Source organism: Ochotona curzoniae, unplaced genomic scaffold, assembly GCF_017591425.1.
Source record: "Ochotona curzoniae isolate NIBS_2020 unplaced genomic scaffold, NIBS_Ocur_1.0 scaffold_2683, whole genome shotgun sequence".
NCBI lineage: Eukaryota > Metazoa > Chordata > Mammalia > Lagomorpha > Ochotonidae > Ochotona > Ochotona curzoniae.
Window position 1 is genome coordinate 2,436,569 of NW_024467100.1, and position 24,348 is coordinate 2,460,916.

At 48.2% G+C, this 24,348-nt stretch overlaps 1 protein-coding gene and 1 long non-coding RNA gene across 2 annotated transcripts in view; one reads left to right on the plus strand and one right to left on the minus strand.

Annotated features, from left to right (window-relative positions):
- The window catches only part of MPC2 (mitochondrial pyruvate carrier 2), a 19,673-nt gene extending 13,100 nt beyond the window's left edge, over positions 1-6,573 (minus strand). The window contains exons 1-2 of the mRNA XM_041003187.1: positions 6,483-6,573; positions 5,316-5,484 (exon numbers count right to left, since the gene is read on the minus strand). Of these exons, the coding sequence (XP_040859121.1) occupies positions 5,316-5,424 (109 nt within the window). The 5' untranslated portion in view covers positions 5,425-5,484; positions 6,483-6,573. The remainder of the gene's footprint in view (positions 1-5,315; positions 5,485-6,482) is intronic.
- Positions 6,383-24,348, plus strand: part of LOC121171483 — a 22,376-nt gene continuing 4,410 nt past the window's right edge. Inside the window, exons 1-2 of the long non-coding RNA XR_005886145.1 lie at positions 6,383-6,552; positions 19,017-19,078. This is a non-coding gene — a long non-coding RNA (uncharacterized LOC121171483). The remainder of the gene's footprint in view (positions 6,553-19,016; positions 19,079-24,348) is intronic.

The window sequence follows — 24,348 nt, forward strand, 5'->3', positions numbered from 1 at the left end:
GAAAGAGTTACAGAGGGGAGAGAGAGAGAGAATTTAGTTGATTCACCTTCCACATGGCCACAACAGGCACCCAGGGGTTGGGTGGAAGCCAGGACCCAGGAGCTTCATCTGGGGACCTCACTTAAGTAACAGAGGTCCATGCATGCTGGGTCTGTTACTTCCCGGGTACATTAGCAGGGAGCTGGACTAGAACAGGAGTAGCAGGGACATGAACCGGCAAGGACCCCAGATGGGCTGCCTGCATTGTGGGCTGTGGCTTTACCCACTGTGCCACAACATTGGTGCTTGAAGTTATTTCTTTATTTACCCAGCTTCTCTGAAAGGGAGAGTCAGTTCCCATGTGCTGGATCACTCCCCAAATGCCCACAGCAGCTGCAGACTCCTGCAGCTTGGACAGGGAACTCAATTCAGGTTCCCACATGGGTGGCTGGCACCCAACTACTACAGACATCGTTCCTCTGGGGTGTGCATTAGCAAGTCACTGGAACTGGGAGAAGAAGCCAAGAAGCTAACCGTGGAATAGAAGTGGTCACAGGGACACTGCTGGGGTTGGGATGGGGGTGTCATAACCACTAGGCTAGCCACCCCTGGTATTTTTGATGTTTTAACTTTTCACAGAAGAACCCGAGAAGTTCCACAAGTGATTAACATCACAGCCAGATAGCAACAAAGACACATATTCAAACAAATGAAGAAAACCAGGTTCCCTTATGAACCTGGTGAACTTCCTGATAACACAGAATACATTGACTTCCTCATCTTCGTATCTGAGAGATTTCTTCTGATGAAGTGCTATGGGAATTCGACTCAGGAAACGGGTCATTTACTGTATGTATCATTCTCTCCCCACGGAAAGACGTCCTTCTTGGAACAAATGATGCATTTTTACACACACATACACACACACACACTTAAAAAAAACTGAAGGACATTCAATGTGTCCCACTGTGAACATAATTTCTTACTAAAAGATCAGGAGGCCCTAAATCATCACCTTTCCTAAATCCACTCCTTTCAAGCCACTGCACTCTGCTTTGTTCCTTTTTTAACACTCCTTGCTTACTGTTCTTACACACGTCCACCTGTTCACTGCCATATGATTGCCAAAAAACATCTTTATTTTTTGCTAGAGCCAGTTCTGATATAATACCAAGAACATGACTGGGCTATCATTTTAGAACCATATCATTCTTTTTTATCTAATGTTTATAAAAGTATTGAGGGAAAACAGGCTTTGGTTTGGAATTCTAAACTAGGGACCAGCGTTGTGGCATAGCAAGCTGAGCTGCTGCTTGCAAGGTTGCAGCCTGTATTTGATCCACCTCCCTGAAAATGTGCCCGAGAAAGTAGTGGAAGATTTTTCCTAAATACCTGGAACGCTATACCCATTTTGGAGACCTAGAGGAAGCTCCTTGCCCCTGGCTTCTGCCTAGCCCAGCTTTGGTTGCTTTGGCCTTTGAGGAGTGAATCAGTGGATGGAAAATTTTTCTTTGTCTCCCTTTCCCTATAACTCTTTTAAAAATACTTCATCACTGAAACTGCAACTCTGGCTTTCCAACCACTTTTGTTCTCTCTTAATTTTAGGGTAATATTGAGGTTAGACTTCAGAAATCATTACATGTATATTTCAATACTTACTATAAATATCTGGAATATACTAAGATATATTCATATATACACAATATCTTAGACTGGCATTAAAATTCTGCACTAATAATCTGGGTAAGTAAATATTCTAATTGATCGCTTATTTGATGATATGCACTTGGATTTATTTATATGTAACAAAAAAACATCTAATTTTTGTTCCTTTCAGCTATCTAGTATAATATCAGTCCTCTTAATATTTAATTTTGATTTTTATTCTTAACATAATCCCCTAGGAACGCTACCAATATTGGTTGATTTAATATGCTTTTGCTTTTTAAAAATCACCTTGAGGGCATCAAAATTAAAAATAAACACAATTCCCTCACCTGGGAACACCACCAAAGCTGCGCTGAAGGCGGGGGAGCGGCTCCCGCTGGGCGGGAAGGCAGCACGGCACAGGGCGGCCCTCCCGGGGCAGCCCAGCAAGCTCCGCACGAAGTTTCCCAGAATTGATTTTGTAAAAGCTCTTCCAGTTAAGCCAAATGCAACTCAACAGAGGTAAGACAACAGTGAGCTAGAAGGACATGGTTAAACAGATGCTTTCTGGGCTCACTTACCCAAGGGATGGTTTTTAGATTTTTTTTTAGAGGCACTAGTGGTCTTCCAAATTCTTTTGAACATACGCCTCTATTATTAAAAAAAGAAAAAAGTAAAAAGGTTCATATACCCTGCATATGATTACATGTCCATAAACTATAAAATTACTGTGTTTCTGTTTGTATATGAGGAAAAATTCCAAAGGATGAAGTAACAGTAAGCATTTATAGAAGTTCTTTTGTTTTCTTCCTACATTCCAGTGCTGCATTTTATGAATCCTTTTGGAATGATTAACTCCATTTTAGAACCTGCAGTTACCATGAGATGCCACTCTTCCACTAATGTGTCCCCATGCCCTCTGCCCTCAACTAAACTCTGAAGCAAACATTGGGCAACACGACTTCAAGGTTATTTCTCTGACAAATACCTGGAGGGTAGCTATGCAACTGTTCAGTGTGGACCTCATACTCCCATGGATAGTCAGGTGGGGAGTTCATGTGAGCTGAGTAACTTGACAAGGACACACATTTGGCTAGATGTCTGTAATTCCTCTACACGGGCAGACTTGGATGGCCCAAGAACTACACAGAGGCAATGTATGAAGCAGGCCTCATAGTTCTGGGCCGTAAGTCAGAGAAACAATACTCAAATTAATAATATATATCTACATAAAAATATAACTTTTAAAAAAACACAAGATTTATTATTTACTTGAGAAGCGGAGTCACTGAGAAAAAGGGAAATCTTGTGCGCGTTGGTTCAGTCTCCAAATGCTTGCAAAGGGCAGAACTGGTTCAGGGGCAAGCCGGGCCTACAACTCCAGCCTGGAGTCCCAGGCAGGTGGCGGGAGCCCAAATATTGCTCAGGCCAGCCTCTGCTGCTTTCCCAGGCAAACTAGCAGGGAGCTGGAATGGAAGAGGAGCAGCCAGGACTTGAACCGTGCCTCACAGGTGGTAGCTGAACTTGCTCTCAACTAGGGCAGCCCCAGAAACATTCTTGTTACCAGTCAAGACAGATTTGTCAGTCATAAAGACTCAAAATTTAGAAATCAGTAATGCATCGTTTGCAACTACTAGCATTTTTAGCATATCATTTAAGAATGTCTTAATATGAATCTAGTCTAATATGTAAACAGTGATTCAGTAACACTTATGTAAAATAGTATGCAAAGCTCTTAAATAGAGCTGGGTGCAGTAGCTTAGTTGGTTCAAGTCCTCACCTTGCGCGTGCTGGGATCCCGTATGGGTGCCCACGAGTGTCCCATGCGGGTGCAGGGTCCCAAGGCTTTGGGCCTTCCTCTGCTGCTTTCCTAGGTCACAAGCAGGGAGCTGGATGGAAAGTGGAAGAGCCAGGACATGAACCAGCACCTGTATGGGCTCCCAGCACTTACAAGGGGAGGATTAGCCATTTGAGTCATCGCACCTGCCCACAACCTTTCAATCTTAAATACATTTACACTGAGAGGTGCCCTGCCCTGCATATTGTTCCAAAGCTTATGTGGGAAAAAACTGCATTTGTTGACAGCCTAAGTGTGAGCACTGTGCCACACGTGTCACGGACTCAGTCTCTCTCCGGCAACAGGCCTGCAGAGGTAACCTTTATTAGCTCCATTTTCTAGGCAGCAAAACCCAGACTTGGGAACTTAAGGTCAAGGTCACATGGTTAAGACTCAGGCTAGGTCTGCTTGTTTTCTATGCCTGTGCTCTGTCCATCACACCGAAAAGGTGCTAAAATAACCAAGCCAATTCAGTTTATCCCCATGAAATGCATAATCCAGTGGCCACTCCTGATGCTGAACCAAGTATTATATGCAACAATTACAGCAGCTAAAAGCAAAGGCTTTGCAATAGATCAGGCGAGGTTCATTCCCCGTTCTGTGTTGTGTAAATTCGCTCCTCCTCCACCCCACCTTTATCCTTAACGCAAAGCTTAGGAGTCAGAGCTGACGACACAGAATTCAGAAGACTCCTAGACTCTGCAGTGTCTAATTACGGCAGCACTGCCCAACCCTCCCTCCTGAACATCTTTGCCACAAAACAACACACAGCCCCCAAAAATCGACTGCTAAAAACCAAACCACTCCCCAAGAGTAAATAAGGCAAATAAACTTGGTCCAGTTTCATAGTGGATTTCACATGCAGTAAGCAGTACTAAGGGTTAAATTAAAGTGAGATCTGAAGGTGTCGCTCACTCCATTATCTAACAGGAAATCAGGTTCAGTAACTAGAACTGCAGCTGCAGTCAGAACGGGGAGGGGCAGTACACATATTCTAAGGACGCCAACTGCAGAACGCGGACCGACCACGGAAGGAGGGAAAGCCACTTTTATGACGGAGCCGGGGTTGGGTGGGGTGAGGGGCAGGGGAGGGCACTTCAGATTTTCCGTGTAAAACAAATGTTCTTATCGACCAAGCCTTAGGTTTGAAGGAGACCTCTGAATAAAGGGGAAACTGAAGTTCACTTCTTGTTATTAAAGAAATTCCCAGTTCCATAGATTTATTTTTTCAGCTGCAAGAATCTTGATTGGCAGTAGGGCAATGGCGTTAACACTCACTGAGCATTTACGAGGAAGTACACGGTTATCTTTAGTTCTCCCATGCACCACATTCTACAGGAAGAGCTCTCCCATTCAGGCCAAGGTCATGCCTACAGCCCAGTGCTAAAGCAGAATGCTACCCAGGCCTGGCCACACACACACGTCCAGGGAGAGCCTGTCCAGTCATTCCACGTGCAAGGACTAACTCGGCGTCTGGCCCGAAGGGATGCGCAGTGACACCGCGGGAACGCGGGCGGCTTCGGAGGGCTCACCCTGCAGGCCTCGCGGGGCCGTGACCTTCACTCCGCACCCCGCGGTGCTCCAAGCCACCCACCGCGCTCGGCCCCGCGTGGGTGCGAGGAGGGGGACAGGGGCCCGTCAGGGCTTCCCGGGGCCGCGGACAGGGAGGTGGACCCGGAGGGGCGGCCAGGTCCCGGCTCCAGCCAGGAGGGAGAGCGCGGATGCCCTAAGGTCAGGCAGGGCGCTCCTCCGACACCGACGGACCCCGGGGCAGTGGACGCCTCCGGGCGCTAAGTCACCTCGGAGGGAGAAGGACAAGAGGTCTCGGCGGGAGCCGGGCCGGGCCCGTTACCTGCCGGGTGGTTGTACAACGGCCTCAACTTCTCGGGCAGCATCAGCTCCACCTTATCCAGGAGCCGGTGGTAGGAGGCCCGCAGGCCTCGGGCGCCGGCGGCTGACATGTCGGCGGCCGGGTGATCGCGGGCAGCCGGCTGGGAGCGTCGCCGGGTCCTCGTCCCTGACTGACAACGAAGGGCAGCTCGTCACCGTCCCCTGCCGCTTTCCCCCAGGGTGCCCTTCCCGCGGCTCGCCTGGCCCTGGGCAAACCAGCCAGCGGCCCGCGCCCCGGGAGGGCTCAGGGGGCGGAGGCTCGGGGACGGCCCGCCCGGGTCCGCCTCCAGCCTTCCCGGCCGGGAGACCGGGGAGGAGTCCCGGCAACAGGTGCCGAAAGGGACCGCCTCCCCGAGTCCGGCCGGCGCCCCGCAGGCAGCGCGCGTGCGCAGGAGGAGAGGCCCGCTGCCATTGGCCCGCCCCGAGGTGTGGGCGGGGACCTGAAGGACCCGCCTCCTCTCCTTCCTGCCCCCGAGGCCATGTTGGAGAAGGGAAAGTGAAGCTTCACTCTCTCGCGTGACCCTTCGCCTGGGCTGTTGGAAGCCCGTAGTTAATATGGGCTTTTCGAACCTTCCTTCCCCCAACTAAAGTTGACGCCGCGCAGCTCTGGCCTCCCTTGACCTGAGACGCGTGGAGGGACCACGACGCTCAGCGGCCCGCCTCTCTCTCTCCCGCTCTTCCATCCATAGGGAATCAAGGACTTGGCTAGAGTGGCCTGAAGCCACTTTTCCAGGGTGAGGGCAGCCGTGACGTCCAGCCGCCTCAGTTCCCGGAGGTGGTCGTCCTCTCGCGAGAAGGGCTTGGCGGGGAGGGTGTCGGCCAGGGGCAGAGGGAGGAGCTGGGCCGCCTCCTCCTCCTCCCGGGGAGGGCGGCCGGGAGGGACTGTTGCTGCTCTCGGGCTGTGCGGGCGAGTGTGAGCCGGAGAGGATGAGGCGAGCTCCGGGCCCGGCGCGGCCGGCCTCCGGAGGCCGGGGCGCCGCCGCCGCCGTCTGACTCGCTGCGCCCGCGAGCTGCAGCGCGCGCATGGTGCCGGTGCGGCTCGGGTGTTGATCCGCCGGTCCCCTCCGCTCCCCTCCCCCGTCTCCTCCGGCCCGGCAGAGCCATGTCTCGGGGTGGCTCCTGCCCACACCTGTTGTGGGACGTGAGGAAAAGGTCGCTCGGGCTGGAGGACCCGTCCCGGCTGCGGAGCCGCTACCTGGGTGAGCGGGGCCCCGGGGCGGGGGCGCGCCCCCGGGGCTGATGGAGGGGACGGCGCCTCGGCAGGGCGTCCGGTGGGGCGTCCGCCTCCCCTCACCCCGCTTCCCCCGCCGGCCGCGTGCCTCCCGAGCCCCCTTTGCAAGCTGCCAGCCGCCGCCCTGCCCGGGGATTCGCTCGGAGACGGCGGCCGGGAAAGGGGTCGGGGTGGCTCGCGGCTTGGCATTGGGGAGCCAAAGTTGGCACCCTCGCTGTTGTCCATGGCCGGACACCCAAGTGTGCGTGGCTCGCCGAGGGCTTGGGGTGATCCACCGAATGCTTGGGGTGTCCCACCGAGGGCTTGGGGTGACCCACCGAGGACTTGCGGCCCCCGCCGAGGGCTTGGGGTGTCCCACCGAGGGCTTGGGGCGATCCACCGAATGCTTGGGGTGTCCCACCGAGGGCTTGGGGTGTCCCACTGAGGACTTGCGGCCCCCGCCGAGGGCTTGGTGTGTCCCACCGAGGGCTTGGGGTGTCCCACCGAGGGCTTGGGGTGTCCCACCGAGGACTTGCGGCCCCCGCCGAGGGCTTGGTGTGTCCCACCGAGGGCTTGGGGTGTCCCACCGAGGGCTTGGGGTGTCCCACCGAGGGCTTGGGGCCCCCACCGAGGACTTGCGGCCCCCGCCGAGGGCTTGGTGTGTCCCACCGAGGGCTTGGGGTGTCCCACCGAGGGCTTGGGGTGTCCCACCGAGGGCTTGCGGCCCCCGCCGAGGGCTTGGGGTGTCCCACCGAGGGCTTGGGGCGATCCACCGAATGCTTGGGGTGTCCCACCGAGGGCTTGGGGTGTCCCACCGAGGACTTGCGGCCCCCGCCGAGGGCTTGGTGTGTCCCACCGAGGGCTTGGGGTGTCCCACCGAGGGCTTGGGGTGTCCCACCGAGGGCTTGGGGCCCCCACCGAGGGCTTGCGGCCCCCGTCGAGGGCTTGGTGTGTCCCACCGAGGGCTTGGGGTGTCCCACCGAGGGCTTGCGGCCCCCGCCGAGGGCGTGGGTGTCATCCGCGCCGTGTTGACCAGACTCGGGACCTCTCGGCCCTCAGGGATCGGTCCTGAGCCCTCCCCGCCCCCGTGCCCAGCGCCTTCCGACCCTGTAAGGTCGTGTCGGGTTTCGGGTTTCGCGTTGCCGTTCGCACCCCTGGAAAACACACTCGGCATGTACTGTTTTAAGCGTTCTAAAAACAACCCGAGCGAACGCTGTCTTTGGGCTGTTTGGGACAACATGCTTGTCTGAGGATTCTGGGTCAAGCCCGAGGCCACTCCTAAGTCACAGTTCTTTTTTTTTTTTTTTTTTAATTTTTATTGGAAAAGTGGATAGACAGAGAGGAAGATCCTCTGTCCGATGATTCACACTCCAAGTGAGCGCAACGGCCGATGCTATGCCGATCCGAAGCCAGGAGCCTCTTCTGGGTCTCCCACGCGGGTGCAGGGTCCCAAGGCCTTGGGCCGTACAGTTCTTTCCCTAGTGGACCTAGTAAGGGAGTCTTTAGTTGTTTTTGTCTCTCTTCTATTTAGAGATGCTGCAGGCAACATTAGATAAGATTTTTTTCTTCCCAAATGTTGTCGCTTCTTGCTTTTTAAGAAAGTATTTGTTGTCGTTGTGTCTGAGTCGGAAAAAACAGAATAGGAGAGAGCGAAATCTCTTTACAGCCAACAGTTCTGGTTTGTTCTAGTTTGAAAGAAGTTAACGTGATATAAAAAATCTTTTCTGTTTTCCTAACATAGGAATGCATGCTCTTTGTTGAAACAAAACAACAACAAAACCCCGATAAACATGAGGCGAAATCCCTGTGATCTGTTCCGTTGCTGCTTCACGCCCCTGCCCTAAGAGGCCTTCTGTTTCCTGAGTAATCTTCAGGATGTTTTCCTTTATGTTCTGCAAGTGCGTCTGTGTGTGAAGAGGTAGAGAAGGTGCAGCTGTAGGTGACAGACCTGAACCTCCTGTGTCCCGTGGGAGCACTGCTTGGCTACTTGCTTTTTTAACACTATGTTAGAGATCCTTCCATGGCAGTAAAAATAGATCCAGTGTGTCTTTTAAGTTATTACACAGCATCTAATGGTACTTCTTACTTCTTAACAGTTTGTGGAAAATGGAATCAAAACATAATTTTGGTACAAAAAGTTTTGTGATTAAAAGCTCTGTGTCTTAGCTGTGCTTGTGGGGTGTCTTCAGCAAGTTCCTGGAAAAGGCATCTCGTGAAGAAAAAAGACCACAAATGTCAGGGTGTAACAAGCAAGCATTTTTGACAGGCACAGGCAGCCGGAGTGCCCATCTGTTGGTTCATTCCCAGGCCGGGCCAGCTGGAAGCTGGGAGTGGGACTCCAACTAGGTACACCTGGGCACAGCCGCTGGCCTGTGGGAGGCTGGCTTAGTGCTGGACGGGCCTGAGCCCAGGGTGCTCTCCTATGGACTGACCCGCTGGCCTGTGGGAGGCTGGCTTAGTGCTGGACGGGCCTGAGCCCAGGGTGCTCTCCTATGGGACTGACCAGTGCTTGAACCGCCGGGTCAAATGCGTATGGCAATGCCTTCTTTTTAAAATGTGAATTCCAACTCTGAAGATTTTCCGTAGGAAATTGTTTTCAACACTTCAACATGTAGGTGTTGTAATTGCTTTGTAGCTTGAATGAATTTCTGATGTATTTCTGTTTGCATTTCTGATAATGAATTACTGCTAAATTACAGAAAACTTGAGATGGAATGAATGGAAAGATATTGCTGGTAACACATTTAAAATTTTTTTTACCGTAGATTGCATCTCTCTGATAGTGCACATTGAGTATCCTCGTTTTTGAAATCTGAAATGTTCCAGAATGTGATACTCTTTTTGTATGTGTGCCACATTTATGTTCAGAAAGTTTTTTGTGTGGCCCAGCACGATGGCTCAGTGGCTACATCCTTACCTTGCAAGCACTGGTATCCCATATGAGCGCTGGTTCATGTCCCAGATGCTCTGCTTCCCATCCAGCTCCCTGCTTATGGCTTGGGAAAGCAGTCAAAGACGGCCCAGAGCCTTGGGACCAAACCCTGTCTGTTTCCATGTGGGAGACCTAGAAGAAGCTCCAGGCTTTGGATCAGCTCAGCTCTGGCAGTTGTTGCCATTTGAGGATTGAACTTTTCTAATTAAAATAATAAAGAAATCTTTATTTTTTTATTGGAAAGGCGGATATACAGAGAGGAGGAGAGACAGGAAGATCTTCTATCCGATTGTTTACTCCCCAAGCAGCCGCAATGGCTGGAGCTGAGCCAATCTGAAGCCAGGAGCCAGGAGTTCTACCAGGTCTCCCACATGGGTGCAGGGTCCCAAGGCTTTGGACTGTCCTCTACTGCTGTCCCAGGCCACAAGCAGGAAGCTGGATGGGAAGCAGGGCTGCCAGGATTAGATATGGGATCCCGGTGCATCCAAGGTGAGGACTTCAGCGGCTAGGCTGTCGGGCCGGGCCCTGTTCACGTTCTTTAAAATACTGATGTTGATCCAGTAAATACCCACCAAGTCTTGGCCTGAGCTTTGCAGAGCGGGTCCAGACTGTGTGTTGTTGTTGCTTAGTGCTTGCGAGTGAGTGTTACTGACTTCAGTATTTATTTGAAAGGCTGAGTTAGAGAGATCTTCCATCCTGTGTTTCTCTTCCCAAATGGTTGCAAGGACTGACTGGACCAGTTGAATCCAGGAGCCTGGGACTCCATTCTGGTCTCCCATTCCGGGAGGTGAGGAGGGAGCCAGGTAACTGGACAGTTTTTTTCCGTGTTCCCAGTCACATTAGCAGGGAGTGTGTGAGAACAGCTGGGACTGGAACTGGTGCCCACAGGAGATGCTGGTGTCACAGGCGATGGCTTTACCTGCTGTGTCACAGCACTGGCCTGAGGACTGTTGCTTTCATTTGCATTTCACCAATGATTGCTTGTGACTTTTGTCATCTGTATACATTGGTTGTGTGTTTAAGTGTATCTTTTTAATATTGGAAGGAGTTTTTATATGTTTTTGGTGCAGATTCTTACGAAGATGGGTGTTCTACAATGGTTCTCTCCCTGTTTGTGTCTTTTCCTAACAGGCTCTTTCGTAGTTAATATACATTGTGTCTTAAGAATGTTTAATCCAAGGTCATAGAATTTATAACTATTTTTCTTCTTGGAAATTTTCTGCTAACTGCTTATACTTAGGCCCATGAACAATTTTTTACTTATTGTGTGGCAGAAGGATCACATTTCATTTCTTTGCTTATGAACATGAAATTCATCTAGCACTGTTTGTGAATGGACTATCCTTTTCCATTTGTGGAAAGAATCCACTGGCCTTATATGTGTAAAACAATTTCTCAGCCACACTGCATTGATCTGGGTGTCTTCCTCAGCTGGTACAGGTCATATTTCTACAGGGAGTGTAAAAGACAGTCTGTTTCTTTGAACTTGTCTACCTGTGGTATTGCTCCTTCTCTTGTCCGTGCTGTTGTGATTATTCTGTTCCTCTCTGTTTCCACGTAGATTGGTTATTTATTTGAACGGTACAGTTAGGGAGAGACACAGATCTTCAGCTGCCAGTTTGTTCTCCAAATAGATGCCAGGACTTGAGCTGGGCCAGTCTGACACCAAGAGTCAGGAGTTTCTTCAGGGTATCCCGAGTGGGTGCAGGGGCCCAAGGGCTTGAGCCATTCTCCCCTGATTTCCCAGTTGTATCAGCAGGAAGCTGGTTGGAGAATGGAGCAGCTGGGACTTGAACTGGCAGCCTGTATGGGATGCCAGCATTGCAAGCATCAGCCTTACCTATTATACCACAGTACCAGCCCATCCTGAAATATTTTGTTTTCAGTAGCAGTTTTTTTTTTAATTTACTTGATTTTTATATATACCACTTTTATATTTTTATTTTCACTTTACTTTTTATTTGTAAGGCAGAGTTAGAGAAGGAGAGACAGAGACAGAGAGAGAGAGATCTGTCTGCCGGATTAGTTTTTGGTTCCTAACAATTTTCAGAGCTTTTGGTATTTTACATACATGATTATATCAGTGCACATCTTTTTAAAATGAATTTAATTATTTGAGTGGCAGAAAAACAGCTCCCATCTGCTTGTTCCTTCCTTCAGTGTCTGCAGCGGCTGGGTGGGCTGTAACAAAGCTGGGAGCCAGGAAGCCAGTCCAGGAGTTCCGTGTGCGTGCACGGGACCCCGTGCAGTAGCACCTGCTGCCTCCCAGGACACATATTCACAGGCGGTTGGACTCAGTAGCAGAGCCTGGGCTTCAGCCAGACGCTTTGATTTGGGCATCAAACCAGCTGCAACTGTTGGCTGGGTGGGAGATTCTGGACTCGTTGGACACCATGCCTGGGGTCCTAGATCCAGCTATTGCTACCACGTCGTGAGCTGTGCCTGGGTGACCAGTGTGACATTTGGCGCCAGGCTCTGCCTGCTGGCTCCCCAGCAGTAAGCTCTGGGGTCTTAAGGGTATGGAAGTGCTGCCTAGATTCATCCATGTTGAGCCCACTGTGCTTCTGGGTTGCAAATCCATCCTGAAGGACTCCCCCTGACAGAGTAGCTTTTCCTTGAAGGTAAGCGAGGGTACTGAGACCTGGTGATTTGGAGGAGAGAGACCAGACAAATCTTTATGGGTCAGACTGATATACCAGCCTAATTTTGAGTCCTGTATAGAACTTGCTATCACCGAACAATGCTTACTACTACACAACAGTCCATGTGAAAGCTTAGGCTGGGGGTTAGTCGAGCAGGGCCAGATCCTAGTACCTGACAGAACATTGGACCAGGGGACAGGTCATACTAGGCATGGCCATGACACTAACCAGCACACAAGAGAACCATGTCTGGAGGGTAGATTCTGGGGGATGTATGGGCCAAATCCTGTGGAAATACTAGTCCCAATGGTTAGCTGAAGAGTTGGGGTGGTGATGGCCTGAGCTAGGTGTGACCATGGAGCCTGCCATCACTCACAGGTAAAGGAACCAACAACACTCTGGGCTGATTAAGACAGTAGCACCCGAATGTGCATCCTGAATAGGGTGTGGGGTGGGCCAGGCTGCAATGTTCACCAGCTCATGGAAGGCCATGGAAGGCCGGACTATGCCAGGCACTGACCACACCCACCGGCATGTATGAGAACTAGATTTGGAAGTAGGTTAACTAGGGGTAACTTTGGGGACTCCCATAGTGAGTTACAACTCTCACTGATGTTCACATGGTCCAGGCCTGCGGTCAGGCAAGCTGGGCAAAGTGGCTCTAATGGCTGCCTAATGTGTGGGCTAGTAATGGAAGGGGGTCGACCATGCAGGGCCAAGGAAGAACAGAAATCGGGATGGAGCACAGGTCATGCCGAGCTAGGCTCTTTTTTTGTTTGTTTGTTTTATTTTATTATTTTGAATTTTTATTACAAAGTCAGATATACAGAGAGGAGGAGAGACAGAGAGGAAGATCTTCCGTCCGATGATTCACTCCCTAGGTGACCACAACGGCCGGTGCTGCACAGATCCAAAGCCGGGAACGAGGAACCTCTTCTGGGTCTCCGACATGGGTGCGGGGTCCCAAAGCTCTGGCCCATCCTTGAATGCCTTCCCAGGCCACAAGCAGGGAGCTGGATGGGAAGTGGGGCTGCCGGGATAGAACTGGCGCCCATATGGGATCCCTGTGCATTCAAGGTGAGGACTTTAGCCGCTAGGCCATGCCACCAAGCCCCGAGCTAGGCTCTTGTACTGACTGGTCTGCATGCGCCAGGAATGCTAGGCCACAACAACAAAGGCAAAGGCCAGGACAGGTGAGGGGCTATGCCAACCTGGGTCAGAGCAACCACTGGTATGTATGTGGTGTATGGCTGGGAACAGGTCCAATTGGGGAGCTAAGAGGACACCCTGGCTGGGTTGGGGTTGCCACTGGTGAGTGCAGGAGCCAGATTGGGTGCTGCGTTCTGGTCTGGGTAAGGCTGCAGTGTCCCTTGGCACAAGTGTGGGCTGGGACTGGATGCACCAGGCCGGGCTAGACTCCAGCACATTCTGCGGCTCTGGAGGACCAGGGTGAATGAAGAACAGACTAAGCTAGGTCTGTGCCCCTCCCTAGCCATGTGTGAACTGTGTCGGGGTATGGATGAACCTTGGCTGGGCTGAAACATCCAACAGTAAGAACCAGAATGGGTTGAAGGCCAGACATGGAAAGTCATTTTTCCTACTAGGACAGGAGGTGGACTAAGTAGGACTGGCTCACACCACTATGCGTGAGATCTGGCATTGGGAGAGGTTCTGATGGAGGAGCTTGGGCAACTCCTCTGGCAGGACACAATTCCTACAGGTGAGCGCAAGAACCAAGATAAGGAGCAGGCCAGACCAGGCCAGGGAAAGGTACCCACCAGCATACATTTGGCACAGGTCACGGACAGACTAGGCTGAACCAGTTCACATGATCCGCTGGTGAATCCGAGCACCAGAATAGTGAGAATTGGGCCAGGTTTGGTCACAACACATAGCAGTACGTATTACAGCTGGGATTGGGTGCCTGCTGGGCTAGGCTAGGTTAGACTGTAACCCTCACCAGTGGAAATGGGGGTGGGCCAGGCTTGGCTATAGCACCGACTGGCAAATGCTGAAGTGAAGGGAGCTAAGCCAGACTGCGCTGCAGTATTCAGCCAGCAAATGTAGGAACCAGGGAGGGATGGGGTAAAGCTGGTAGGGGGAAATTGGAGGGCCCTCCTACCCCCTCCCCCCGCCCCCCCGCTACTGGAACACCACTCCCACTGGAGAGCCTGAGTTGAGATGGGGAAAGATCAGGCCAGGCAGGGCTACGGGGTACAATACCTGTGGGCCTCTTGTGAGCCAGATCATGAAGAACCAGTCTTGATTGATTTCACCATACTGCACTGTGTGCTTTTTAATATGTGGTTTGGTTTTTTTTAAATATTTATTTATTTATTGGAAAGATATACAGAGAGGAGGAGAGACAGGAAGATCTTCCGTCTGATGATTCACTCCCCAAGTGAGTGCAATGGCTGGTGCTGTGCCAGTCTGAAGCTGGGAACCGGGGACCTCTTCCAGGTCTTCCACGCGGGTGCAGGGTCCCAAGGCTTTGGGCTGTCCTCGACTGCTTTCCCAGACCACAAGTTTGGAGCTGGATGGGAAGTGGGCTGCTGGGATAGAACTGGCGCCCATATTGATCCCGGCACATTCAATGCGAGGACTTTAGCCACTAGGCCATGCCGCCGGGCCCAATATGTGTTCTTTATTAGGGTTAAGGTGTTTCCCTCTGTTCTGAATTCAGAGCATCTAGCTGAGGAATGGGGTTATTATTCAGATAAATGGAAGCACACCGATGTGCTATAGGGAGTTAGCTTTCTATAATTGTGGGAACTCATTAAATAGGCTTTGTGAGGCTGTTTGCTTCGTATCTGAATCTAGGGCTTGACATCCACATGGCAGTTGGGAAGGGAAGGAATTGTTAAGGTGGGGAAGTATGGGCAGGCCTGAATGCAGGAACGTGAGCTGGATCCTCCTGGGACACGGAATCCTTGTCAGTTCTCACTGACTACAGCATTACCGATGTAGCTATTCTGGGGGAAAAGTCAGCATCGTTTGCTGACCGAATGCACAGCAGCAGATAAGCAGTTAGCACGATATTTAAGGAGGCAAAAGGGGATCCAGTGAAAAGTGAGTCAGGCTTAGCTGCAGCTTGTTCCAACAAAGTACAGCTCATTCCAACAAGGTATGGCTGCGGATAAGCAGTAATGTGTGTGAGCTGTGAATTGCACGGCCTTCTGCTCCTGCCTTCGGAGCTTACGGTCCAGGGTGGCTGTTGCTTCTGCCCCCAGATACTGTGGAGAAGTGCTTGGTGACCCATCTCTACCAGAAACCTGCGTGGAAGCACTCTTGGGAAATAGTAATTCTAACCAAGCTGACACATTTCAGAACTACTTTTTTTTTTTCCAGTGTTTGTTCATTGGAAGTTTGCTGGGAGGGTTGTTTGGGGATCCCCACCCCTACCTGGAGGACGGGCAGTTTGTGCCCCTCCCTGGGAGCAGTGGGACTGTGAAGCAGGACTGTGAGGGTTTCCTGCTTTTCTTTGTGCAGACCCTGCTTTGCAGGGTTTCCGTTGGTGGCTTCCAGCTTTGGCTTCTCTGGGAGAATGGCCTGAATCACGAGTGACGTCTCATCCCTGTGCTCTCCCAGACAAGGGCTAATTTTTGCTGTTTTCTTTAAGATGTTAAATGGTAGCCACCTCATCCTCTGCAAAGATGAAAGTTGCTTTCAAGAAGAAAGCAGTTGACTGATAGGTCATAAAAAATGTGGCTTTGAAAAGATGATTGGATTTGCCGATCAGCCAAGATGTTTGCAGACAAAACCCAGGGGAGGTGGGACAGCAGAGACTGCTGTGATTGGGATGTCCACGTGCTCCAGAACTGTCCATGCAAATCCTTGTTCCCTGAGCGCTGATAGCGAGATTAATTGGCTCACGAGGTTGGCACCCTCACCAAGAAAGTTAATGCATTACAAAAGCTAGTTTGTTCGCTCTTGCGATCTGAGGGTGTAGCAGGAAGGTGCTTTATGAAGGAGAGACCCTCCCCAGGCTCTGAGCCTGTTGGTTCCTTAATCTTGGCTTCCCTAGCCTCCTGTACTATGAGGAGTAAATTTCTGTTGCTTTTGTGATACCCAGTCTAAAATATTTCATTGTAACAATCTAAATGAACTGAAGGACAGTTCACAAAAGTGAAGACCCGGGGATGAACTAGGGAAAGCAGCCTATGTAGCTGACTGGGAAGTTTGACATTGGATAGTATCTCTGAGGACAGAAGAGCTAGATAAAACAAAGTAAGAATTTTGTTAAAGTGCCTTTCCATTTCTCCTTCTTAGTGTTACTAGCCTGACATTTTTTTCTTTGACCAGGAAGATGTTAATGAAGTTACAGGTTTTTTGTTAATCATCGCTTTTTAGAAAGTAATAACTTAGAAGAATCTCACAGGTACATAGAGAACTGTGTGTGTGGGGGGGTTAAGATTTATTTATTGATTTATTTGAAAAAGTTACAGGGAGGGAGGGAAAGATGGAGATCTTGCCACCTGCTGGCTGAGGCTGGGTGAAGTAGAAGCAAGGAGCCAGGAGCCCCTTCCGGGTGTCCCTACATGGATGGCAGGGGTCTGAACACTTGGATCATCTCTTTACTGCTCTTCCCACGCCTTTAGCAGGAAGCTAGATCAGAAGTGGAACATCTGGACCCGAACCTGTGGCCATATGGGATGCCAGTGTTGGCAGTGGCTCAATTTGTTACGTCCACAAACCCAGGGAGAACTAATTTATATAGAGTATATTAGGCACATTTCTGAGTTTTACATGTGTTAAATTTCACCTTACAGTAAACCTGTGAAGTTAAAGTATTATTCTATTTTTGCACTGATAGTTTTTTTTCTCCAGTATAAGTATAGAATGTTCCAAGTTGGAAGTTTAAATCTATGTCTTCTGTATCTCATAGTCTAGTAAGGAGCATGGATTTTAAAATATATTAGTAACAGCTGTGTAATACATTACACAATCATAAAAAGTGAGTAATAGCTGTATTGTCATTGAAAAATGCTTGTCATGTTATTGAATGAAAATACGGACTACAAAATAGAATGCTGTTGCCCGCCTTTTTACTTATTGACTCAGCAAATGTCTGTTGAATGTATACTCGATGCTGGGCAGTTTTTCTAGGTCCTTATAATACTTGGGTGAGCAAAACAGTTCCTTTTTGAGCCCTTTGTGGAATGTAGGATAAAACCCAGTGTGGAGTTCAGAAAGATGATTAGAAAGCCACAATAGTGAGTTCACCCATAATAGCGTGTGGTTGTTGGGAGAGGATTCTTTATGGCTCTTTGATATTTCTGTGCCTGTTGTGAAAGAGGCACTGGCTGTCCTTTTCACTGTCTTTGCAATGGTGGTTCTGCAGTGAATGGCTTTGGGAGACACAGTGTGTCTCTGGAGCAGAGGACGCATTTGTTTATCGTCTAGTAGAATAAAGATGATGTTTCCCTTCAAAATGAGGGCCCAGGCAGGGTTGCTTGTTGGAAGATTTGGATCCCCTCAGCTCAGGGTTCCTCAGTGTGATTCAGCCATTACATGCACAACATCCATCCAGGCCTCTCTGAGCTGCCTTATGGGAGCCAGGGACAGAGGGGACCAATGTGGACCCTGAAGTGCCCAGTGCCTGCTTTGCTGTGGACAGTAAAACCCTTTGCCTCCGAGGAGTCTTGTGTCTCCTGCCCCATCTGCAGAACTGTGGCGGGCTAATTGGCTGGCTTTGCAAATAGGCCGGACCCATCATGGTTTTTAATAGCATTCGGAAACTTAGTTTTTACCTGTGTTGTTTTTTAGCTTATAGAAGCACACTCTGTGGGATGTGTGGATTGGATAGTTTTATCTCCGGAGTCACATAGAAAAATGCTTTTCAGGAGTTTTTGATTGCGTCATGTACTGGAGATCAGATGTACAGATCTCATGTATTCCCTCAAGTTAAACATCCCATGTTCTCCAGACCAGTATGACCAGAGCCAGATTGTCAAATCTAGACTTTAGAAATTGGGGACAAGAAATGTTTCTAATATTCAGTGTTTTAATGAGTTCTGATTGCTGTTACTTGTTAGTTTGCTATGTTGTTACTTATTTTCATTCTGTATTTTAGCAGGATTGCTAAGCCTGCTTTTGACCGAAAATAATTTTGTCAAACTTTTTATCTGTGTGGTGTAGTTAGCATATTTTTAAAGCTATAAATCAGATTTGAAAGTTAATTATGCACCATCTGATTGAAGAAGAACTTTACTGACTTGTTGATGTTCTTAGAAGCTCTTTGTTGGCTGGTTTGCTCCGCAGGCAGCCACAATGGCCAGGACTGGTTCAAGCTAAAGCCGGGGACCCAGAAGTCCATCAGAGTCACCCATGCATGTGGCTGGGGCCCGGGGTTTGGGCTGTCTTGTGCTGCTTTTCCAGCACAGCAGCAGGGAGCTGGATTGGAAGTGGAGCAACCAAGACCCAAGCCAGTATTGCACAGAGCAGCTTATCGAGCTGTGCCACAGTGCTGGCTCCTGACCTGGTGTATATATCTCCTATCACAGAGGGTGGAGATCTTGCTTCATCTTACCGTTGTATTTCTAGCTCCTGGAATGCTACCTGGAGGAGTGTACTCAGTACGCTCATTGAATGAGTGGATGAATGAAGAAATGTTGGATGTTCACTGTGGTTCAGATTCTGCTAAGCCTTTTCTGTCCTTCAATCATTGAATTCTTACATTAGCCACATGAAGTTGGTAATCTTGCAGGGAAATGAAGCCCCTGGAAGTTAATTTGCCGAGTGTCGCTCAGTTTATAAGTGGCAGAGCTGGAGTTGGAGCCAGCATTTGCCTTGCTTAGCTAGGTCCGGGGCTCTTCAAGTGTTGGACTTTCCTCAGCATAGATTGTGTGGTTTGTTTATCTCTCTCTTTTTTTAAAACAGGAAGAAGAGAATTTTTCCAAAGATTAAAACTTGAAGCCACCTTAAATGTGCATGATGGCTGTGTAAGTAATAGTTAATTCTGTATGAACTAAAAGGGACTTCAGTATTTAAAGTTTGGTAAATTGCCCCAGAATTTACAAAACAGGTAATGAATAACTAGATAATTGGGAGAATAAAGCTTTACATGAAAATATAGAAGAGTATATGCAAGAATGTTTGAAGCACCGATCAGTTTTCTAACCTTTAAAAGGTTTCCCTCATTCACTGCTCTGTGAGGTCTCTGAGCGCATCTCTCTAGATGTAATAGTCATTTCTCAGAGACTGTAGACATCGGTGAAGCACAGCATCGTATTATTGTTAAAGTTATTAGTGTTAATGTATCTGAGAGAAAAGAGTGCTCCCGTGTGCTGGTTCATTCCTCAGACGCCCAGAGCAGCTGGAGCTGGGCTGGGCAGAAGCCAGGATCTGGAAATTCATTTCGTATTTCCCACATGAACGGCAGGGTCCCGGTTACTTGGACCATCAATGCTGATGCTGGGGGTTTGCAATAACAGGAAGTGAGCGTCAAGAGCCAGAGCCAAGTGTGAACCTGATGCACCTCGAGATGCTACATGAGGATGGCCATGGTGGATGGCCTGTACCAAATGGAGACCTGAAATATATTTGTTGATATCTACAGAACTTGAGGGGATTTTAATTGGAATTCACTGAGTCTGTGTACCAGGATGGAAAACATCTTGAAAACATTGAAGCTTCCTAACTTTTAACATGGAATAGCTTCCTATAAAGTTACTTCTTTGACAGTTTGGGAGTTTTCTTCAGGGATCCTATACATAAAGTATTATATTTATATCTCAGTATTTAAGTTTTGCAATGTAAAATGTATGGATTTTTGTGTTTAAAATTCTTCTTCATTGCTATATAAAAAAATGATTGACTTTGTTTATTAACCTTTACCTGCTATGTGGCTGTCATCACTTGTCCCAGAAGTATTTTTGTCTTTGTGTTTCCTAGTTTGATCATGTTCGCATCTGTGAGTAAAGGTTTGACTTCTTATTTCCGAATCTGCATACCTTTTCTTGTCTTAATGTGTTCGTGAGAGCTTCCAGGAGGACAGTGTTAAAGAAAAGATGTGTCTTGTTCCTAATGTTCGTAGCAGGCTCCTAGTTTCTCACTGTTAAGTATAATTATTACAGGGTTTTTGTAGAAATTCTTTATTGAGTTGCTGTATGTCTGCTTTGTTCCTAATTTGCTTTTTAAATCACTAGTGGATGTTAGATGTGGTCAGATGCTTTTTCTGCATCTGTTGCTGATGATTGTGTGATGTTTCTTCTTTGGTTTATTGATGCTGGATTGGCTTTGTATGGCTGGAAGAAAACCAGTTGGTTGTGGTGTATGAATCTTGTTACACATCGCTCAGTGTGATTTGCTGATATTTTATTAAAGGTTTTTGTATCCATGTCCATGAGAGACACTGAGTTACAGTTTATTTGTAATGTCTGTGTGGTTTTGTTATTAGGTTAATGATGGGTTGGTTCATAGGCTGCATTAGGAAATATTCCCTCTGCATCTCAGAGATTGTAGACAACTGGAATTTCTTTGTTTAACCTGCAGTAACTTTTACCAACAAATCCACTTGCGCTTTGTACTTCCTGTCTGGAAAGGTTCTTAACTGTTAATTCCATTCTTATAATGGGCATAGTCCTGTTCAGCTGGCCTATTTACTCTTTTGTAAATGTTGGCAGATTGTGTCATTGAAGGAATTACTGGATTAGTTCATTGTGTTTAGGTTATCAAAAGTGCTTATTTCAAAAGATTAATCATTATTCTTTTTAAAAATAGTACAGTAGATTTTAATTTTTATTTTGAAAGGCAGAATTAGAAGAAGAGACAGAGAGATCTTTCATCTACTGGTTCATTCCCAAAATGGCCAGAATGACTAGAGCTGAGCTAGTCTGAAGACAGGAGCCAGGAGCTTCCTGAGTCTCCCTTGTGGGTGCCAGGGCCAAGGACTCGAGCCATCCTCTTCTACTTTCCCAGGCCATAAGCAGGGAGTCTGACTAGAAGTGGGAAGCTGGAATAGAATCTGTACCCATATGGGATGCTGGCACTGCAGGCAGACGCCAACCTGCTAGGCCATGGAGCTGGCCCTTCTTCTGCTACTATATATATATATATACATATATATATATATACATATATATATATAAAAGATTTATTTATTTGAAAGGCAGAGTTACAAAGAGAGAAAGTAATCTTGCATCTACTGGTTTTCCACCCAAATGGCCATAATAGCTGTGGCTGGGCTGAAACTAGGAGCCAGAAGCCTCAGCTCAGTCTTCCACGTGGGTTCTAGGGCCCAAGTACCCTGGCCATTGGCCGCTGCTTGCTTTGCTTGGCTCAGAAGCAGGTAGATGAATCCGAAGTGCAACAGCCAGAATTTGAACCGATGTGCACTGAGTTGCCTGTGTTGCAGGTAGCAGCTTAACGCCCTGTGCCACAGAGCTGGCACTAGTTCCATTTGCTGAGTGGACGTGGTCTTGTTCAGATCCTTGATCTAGTGTGAAGGTTTGGCGGATTGCATCATTCCTGGAATTAGTGAGTTAGTCCAGTGTGTCTGGGTTATCAGACAGCTGGGGAAGAGAATTCTTCCTTTTAGGGCCCCTTGTGATCCCTTTTCTCACCTCCAGTGTTAGTAATTTGGCTCTTTTTCTATTTTATTTTTAATATTGTTTATGTACTCTAGAGGAATGGCCATGTGGACATTTGCTTGTGGTGGGGAGCATCAGGTATGAAGGATGGTGGGTGGGACAAATGTCAATTTTATTTTTGTCTTCCTGCGTCCGCAGGGGAGGAAGGAAGAGGGCTATTTCTTGCTGTTACACTGTCAGCACCCAGGGATGGAGGACAGTCATTTGATGTCATGTTAGAGACCCCTGTGTGGGGAAGAGTGTTCCAAGGGTATTACCCAGTGGTTGCAGTAGCCCTGAGATGGTGTCAGCTTTGTTGCTCCAAGGTTGAGGAAACCTTGCCAAGGTCTACTGGTTGGCAAAGTCCACCTTAGTGCATCCACAGACCCAGGAACAAGCTGCAGAGGGTGGCCGGAATTGTCCAGCCTGTCCTGCTTTCCATCCTCTAGCGAGGCTGTTGATGTCTTCTGCTGGCCAAGATTTGCTGGCCATCATGCCCCCCATGTGTATCTAGACCTGCACGACACAGGCAGAAGTCTTCCTTCTTATACCTTATATTATTTCTCTCATTTTACTGATTTGTAAGAATACATATAAGTGTAGTCTTATATGTGATGTATTTATAAGCAACCATAGTTGAATGTACTTTTGCTATTAGCATATTAACAACAATAACTGATCTTTTAGATTAGTTAAGTGCAGTTCCGTTACTTATTCCTCCTGTGGCATACTCCTTTGTGCAGATCCAGATATCTGGTCTACATTTGTGGGAAGTGGTTCTTAGGAATTTCCTCAGTGTGTGTTTGGCTGAGAAAATGTTTATTTCTCCTATTTTGAAATATAGTTTTTCAGGGTAAAGAATTCTGGATTATATATTTTTCTCTCAGTGCTTTAAACGTTTTATTGTGCTCTCCTTGTTTATGCTTTCTGAGGACAATGCTCATGTAGTTTTGTTCCTCTGTAGCTAAAGGCTTCCCTGCCCCCATTGGTTTCCTTCAAGATACTTTCCTTATCTTTGATTTTCTGTAGCTTAAACATGATAGCCTAGTAAAGTCTTTGGCTGTTTATTCTGACTGTTCCCTGACCTTTTCTGAATCTGGTTTGGTTTGTGACATTAGTTTGGGAGAAATTCTGTCATTGTTCCAGATGTTCTCTTCCTGTTTCTTCCCCTTCTGGTATTTCCATCGCCTGTAGTTACACCTGTTCTAAGTTTCCCACATCCTGCGCTGTTCCTCTGTATTCCAGTCTTTGCTTTGTTTAGGAGGTTCCTATTGATGTGTTCCTGACGTTGGAGATTTCTTCCCTCGGCCATGTCCAGGGTGCTCATATCACATCAGAAGCATTCTTCAGTTTTGTTACAACCTTTTCATTCTTTCTTAGAATTTCCATCTTTGTGCCTGCCGTTTCGTGCTGTTGAATTGGTGCATTGGAGCCCTTAGCAGGTTCATGTTAGTTGTTCATATCCCCAGTCTGGAAGCTCCAGGAGTTTCATGCTGATGCCTGTCCTGTACCTTCAAAGTGTATTTTTTGTCTTTTAGTGTTCCTTGTGATTTTTCTTCCCTTAAGACTGGATAACAGACCAGATAAATGGAACTGATACAAATAAATCTTGGAGAAATATATAATTAAAGATAAAGAGATCGTATTTTATTATTTTGTTTCTAGATCTCTGTAGCTTGCTTTTATTTATTTATTTATTTATTTATTTATTATTTTATTTGAAAGAATAACACAGAGAGGAAGAGATGCAAGAGAGAGTGAGAGAGGTCTTCTATCCCTAGTGGCCACAACAGCCGTTGCTGAGCCAGGCCAGAGTCAGGAGCTTCTTCCAGGTCTCCTATGTGGGTGGCAGGGCCCACAACCCTGGACTATCTTCTGCTTTTCCCAGACCTTTTGTGCAGAGTTGTAATGGAAGTGTAGCAGCAAGAACTAGAACCGATGTCCCTATGGGATGCCAGCCCTGCTGGTAGTGGTTTAATTTGCTACGACACAGGGCCAGCCCAAGGATCCCTGAGTTTCAGTGACCCTGTGTCTGGCCTGTGAACCTCACCATGAGTTTTCATTGCCTCCCCGCCTTCTTACCCAGGAGAGAGTGGGCAAGTGGGCTGGAGGTGGGCAGGCTGGAGCAGGTCCGTAAGGCTCTGCACATCTTTGTAGGTTAAGCTGTGGTTGAACAGCTTCTGCTGACAGCAGACCTTAGTAAGTGTAATAGATTAGTGGGTTTCAAAATGGTTCCTTTTCCCTTTATCCTGCTTGAAACACAGGGTATTTTTCTCTGGAATTTACTGTGAGAGCCTCTAGAGGCCCTGGAGTTGAAGCAGTATGGACCTTCACATAATCCACTCCCCTTGTAGGTTTTAATAATCAGGGTTGTCCTTTGGGCCTCCCCCAGTTCCTCAGTCACAATGCAGAGCTTGCTGTGACACTGCTTCCCGCAGAGGTTTCTACCTTCTCTTCCAGTAAGCCAAGCTTCTGTATTAATCTGTTGCTCTCATTCTCTTTTTGAAGATTGAGTTATTTGACGGAAGAGCGACATGGAGAGAGGGAGAACAGAGCAAGAACTTACATCTGCTGGTTCACCCGCAGATGGTCCCAGGAGCCAGGACTGGACTGGGCCGGACTAAAGCCAGAAGCCGAGAACT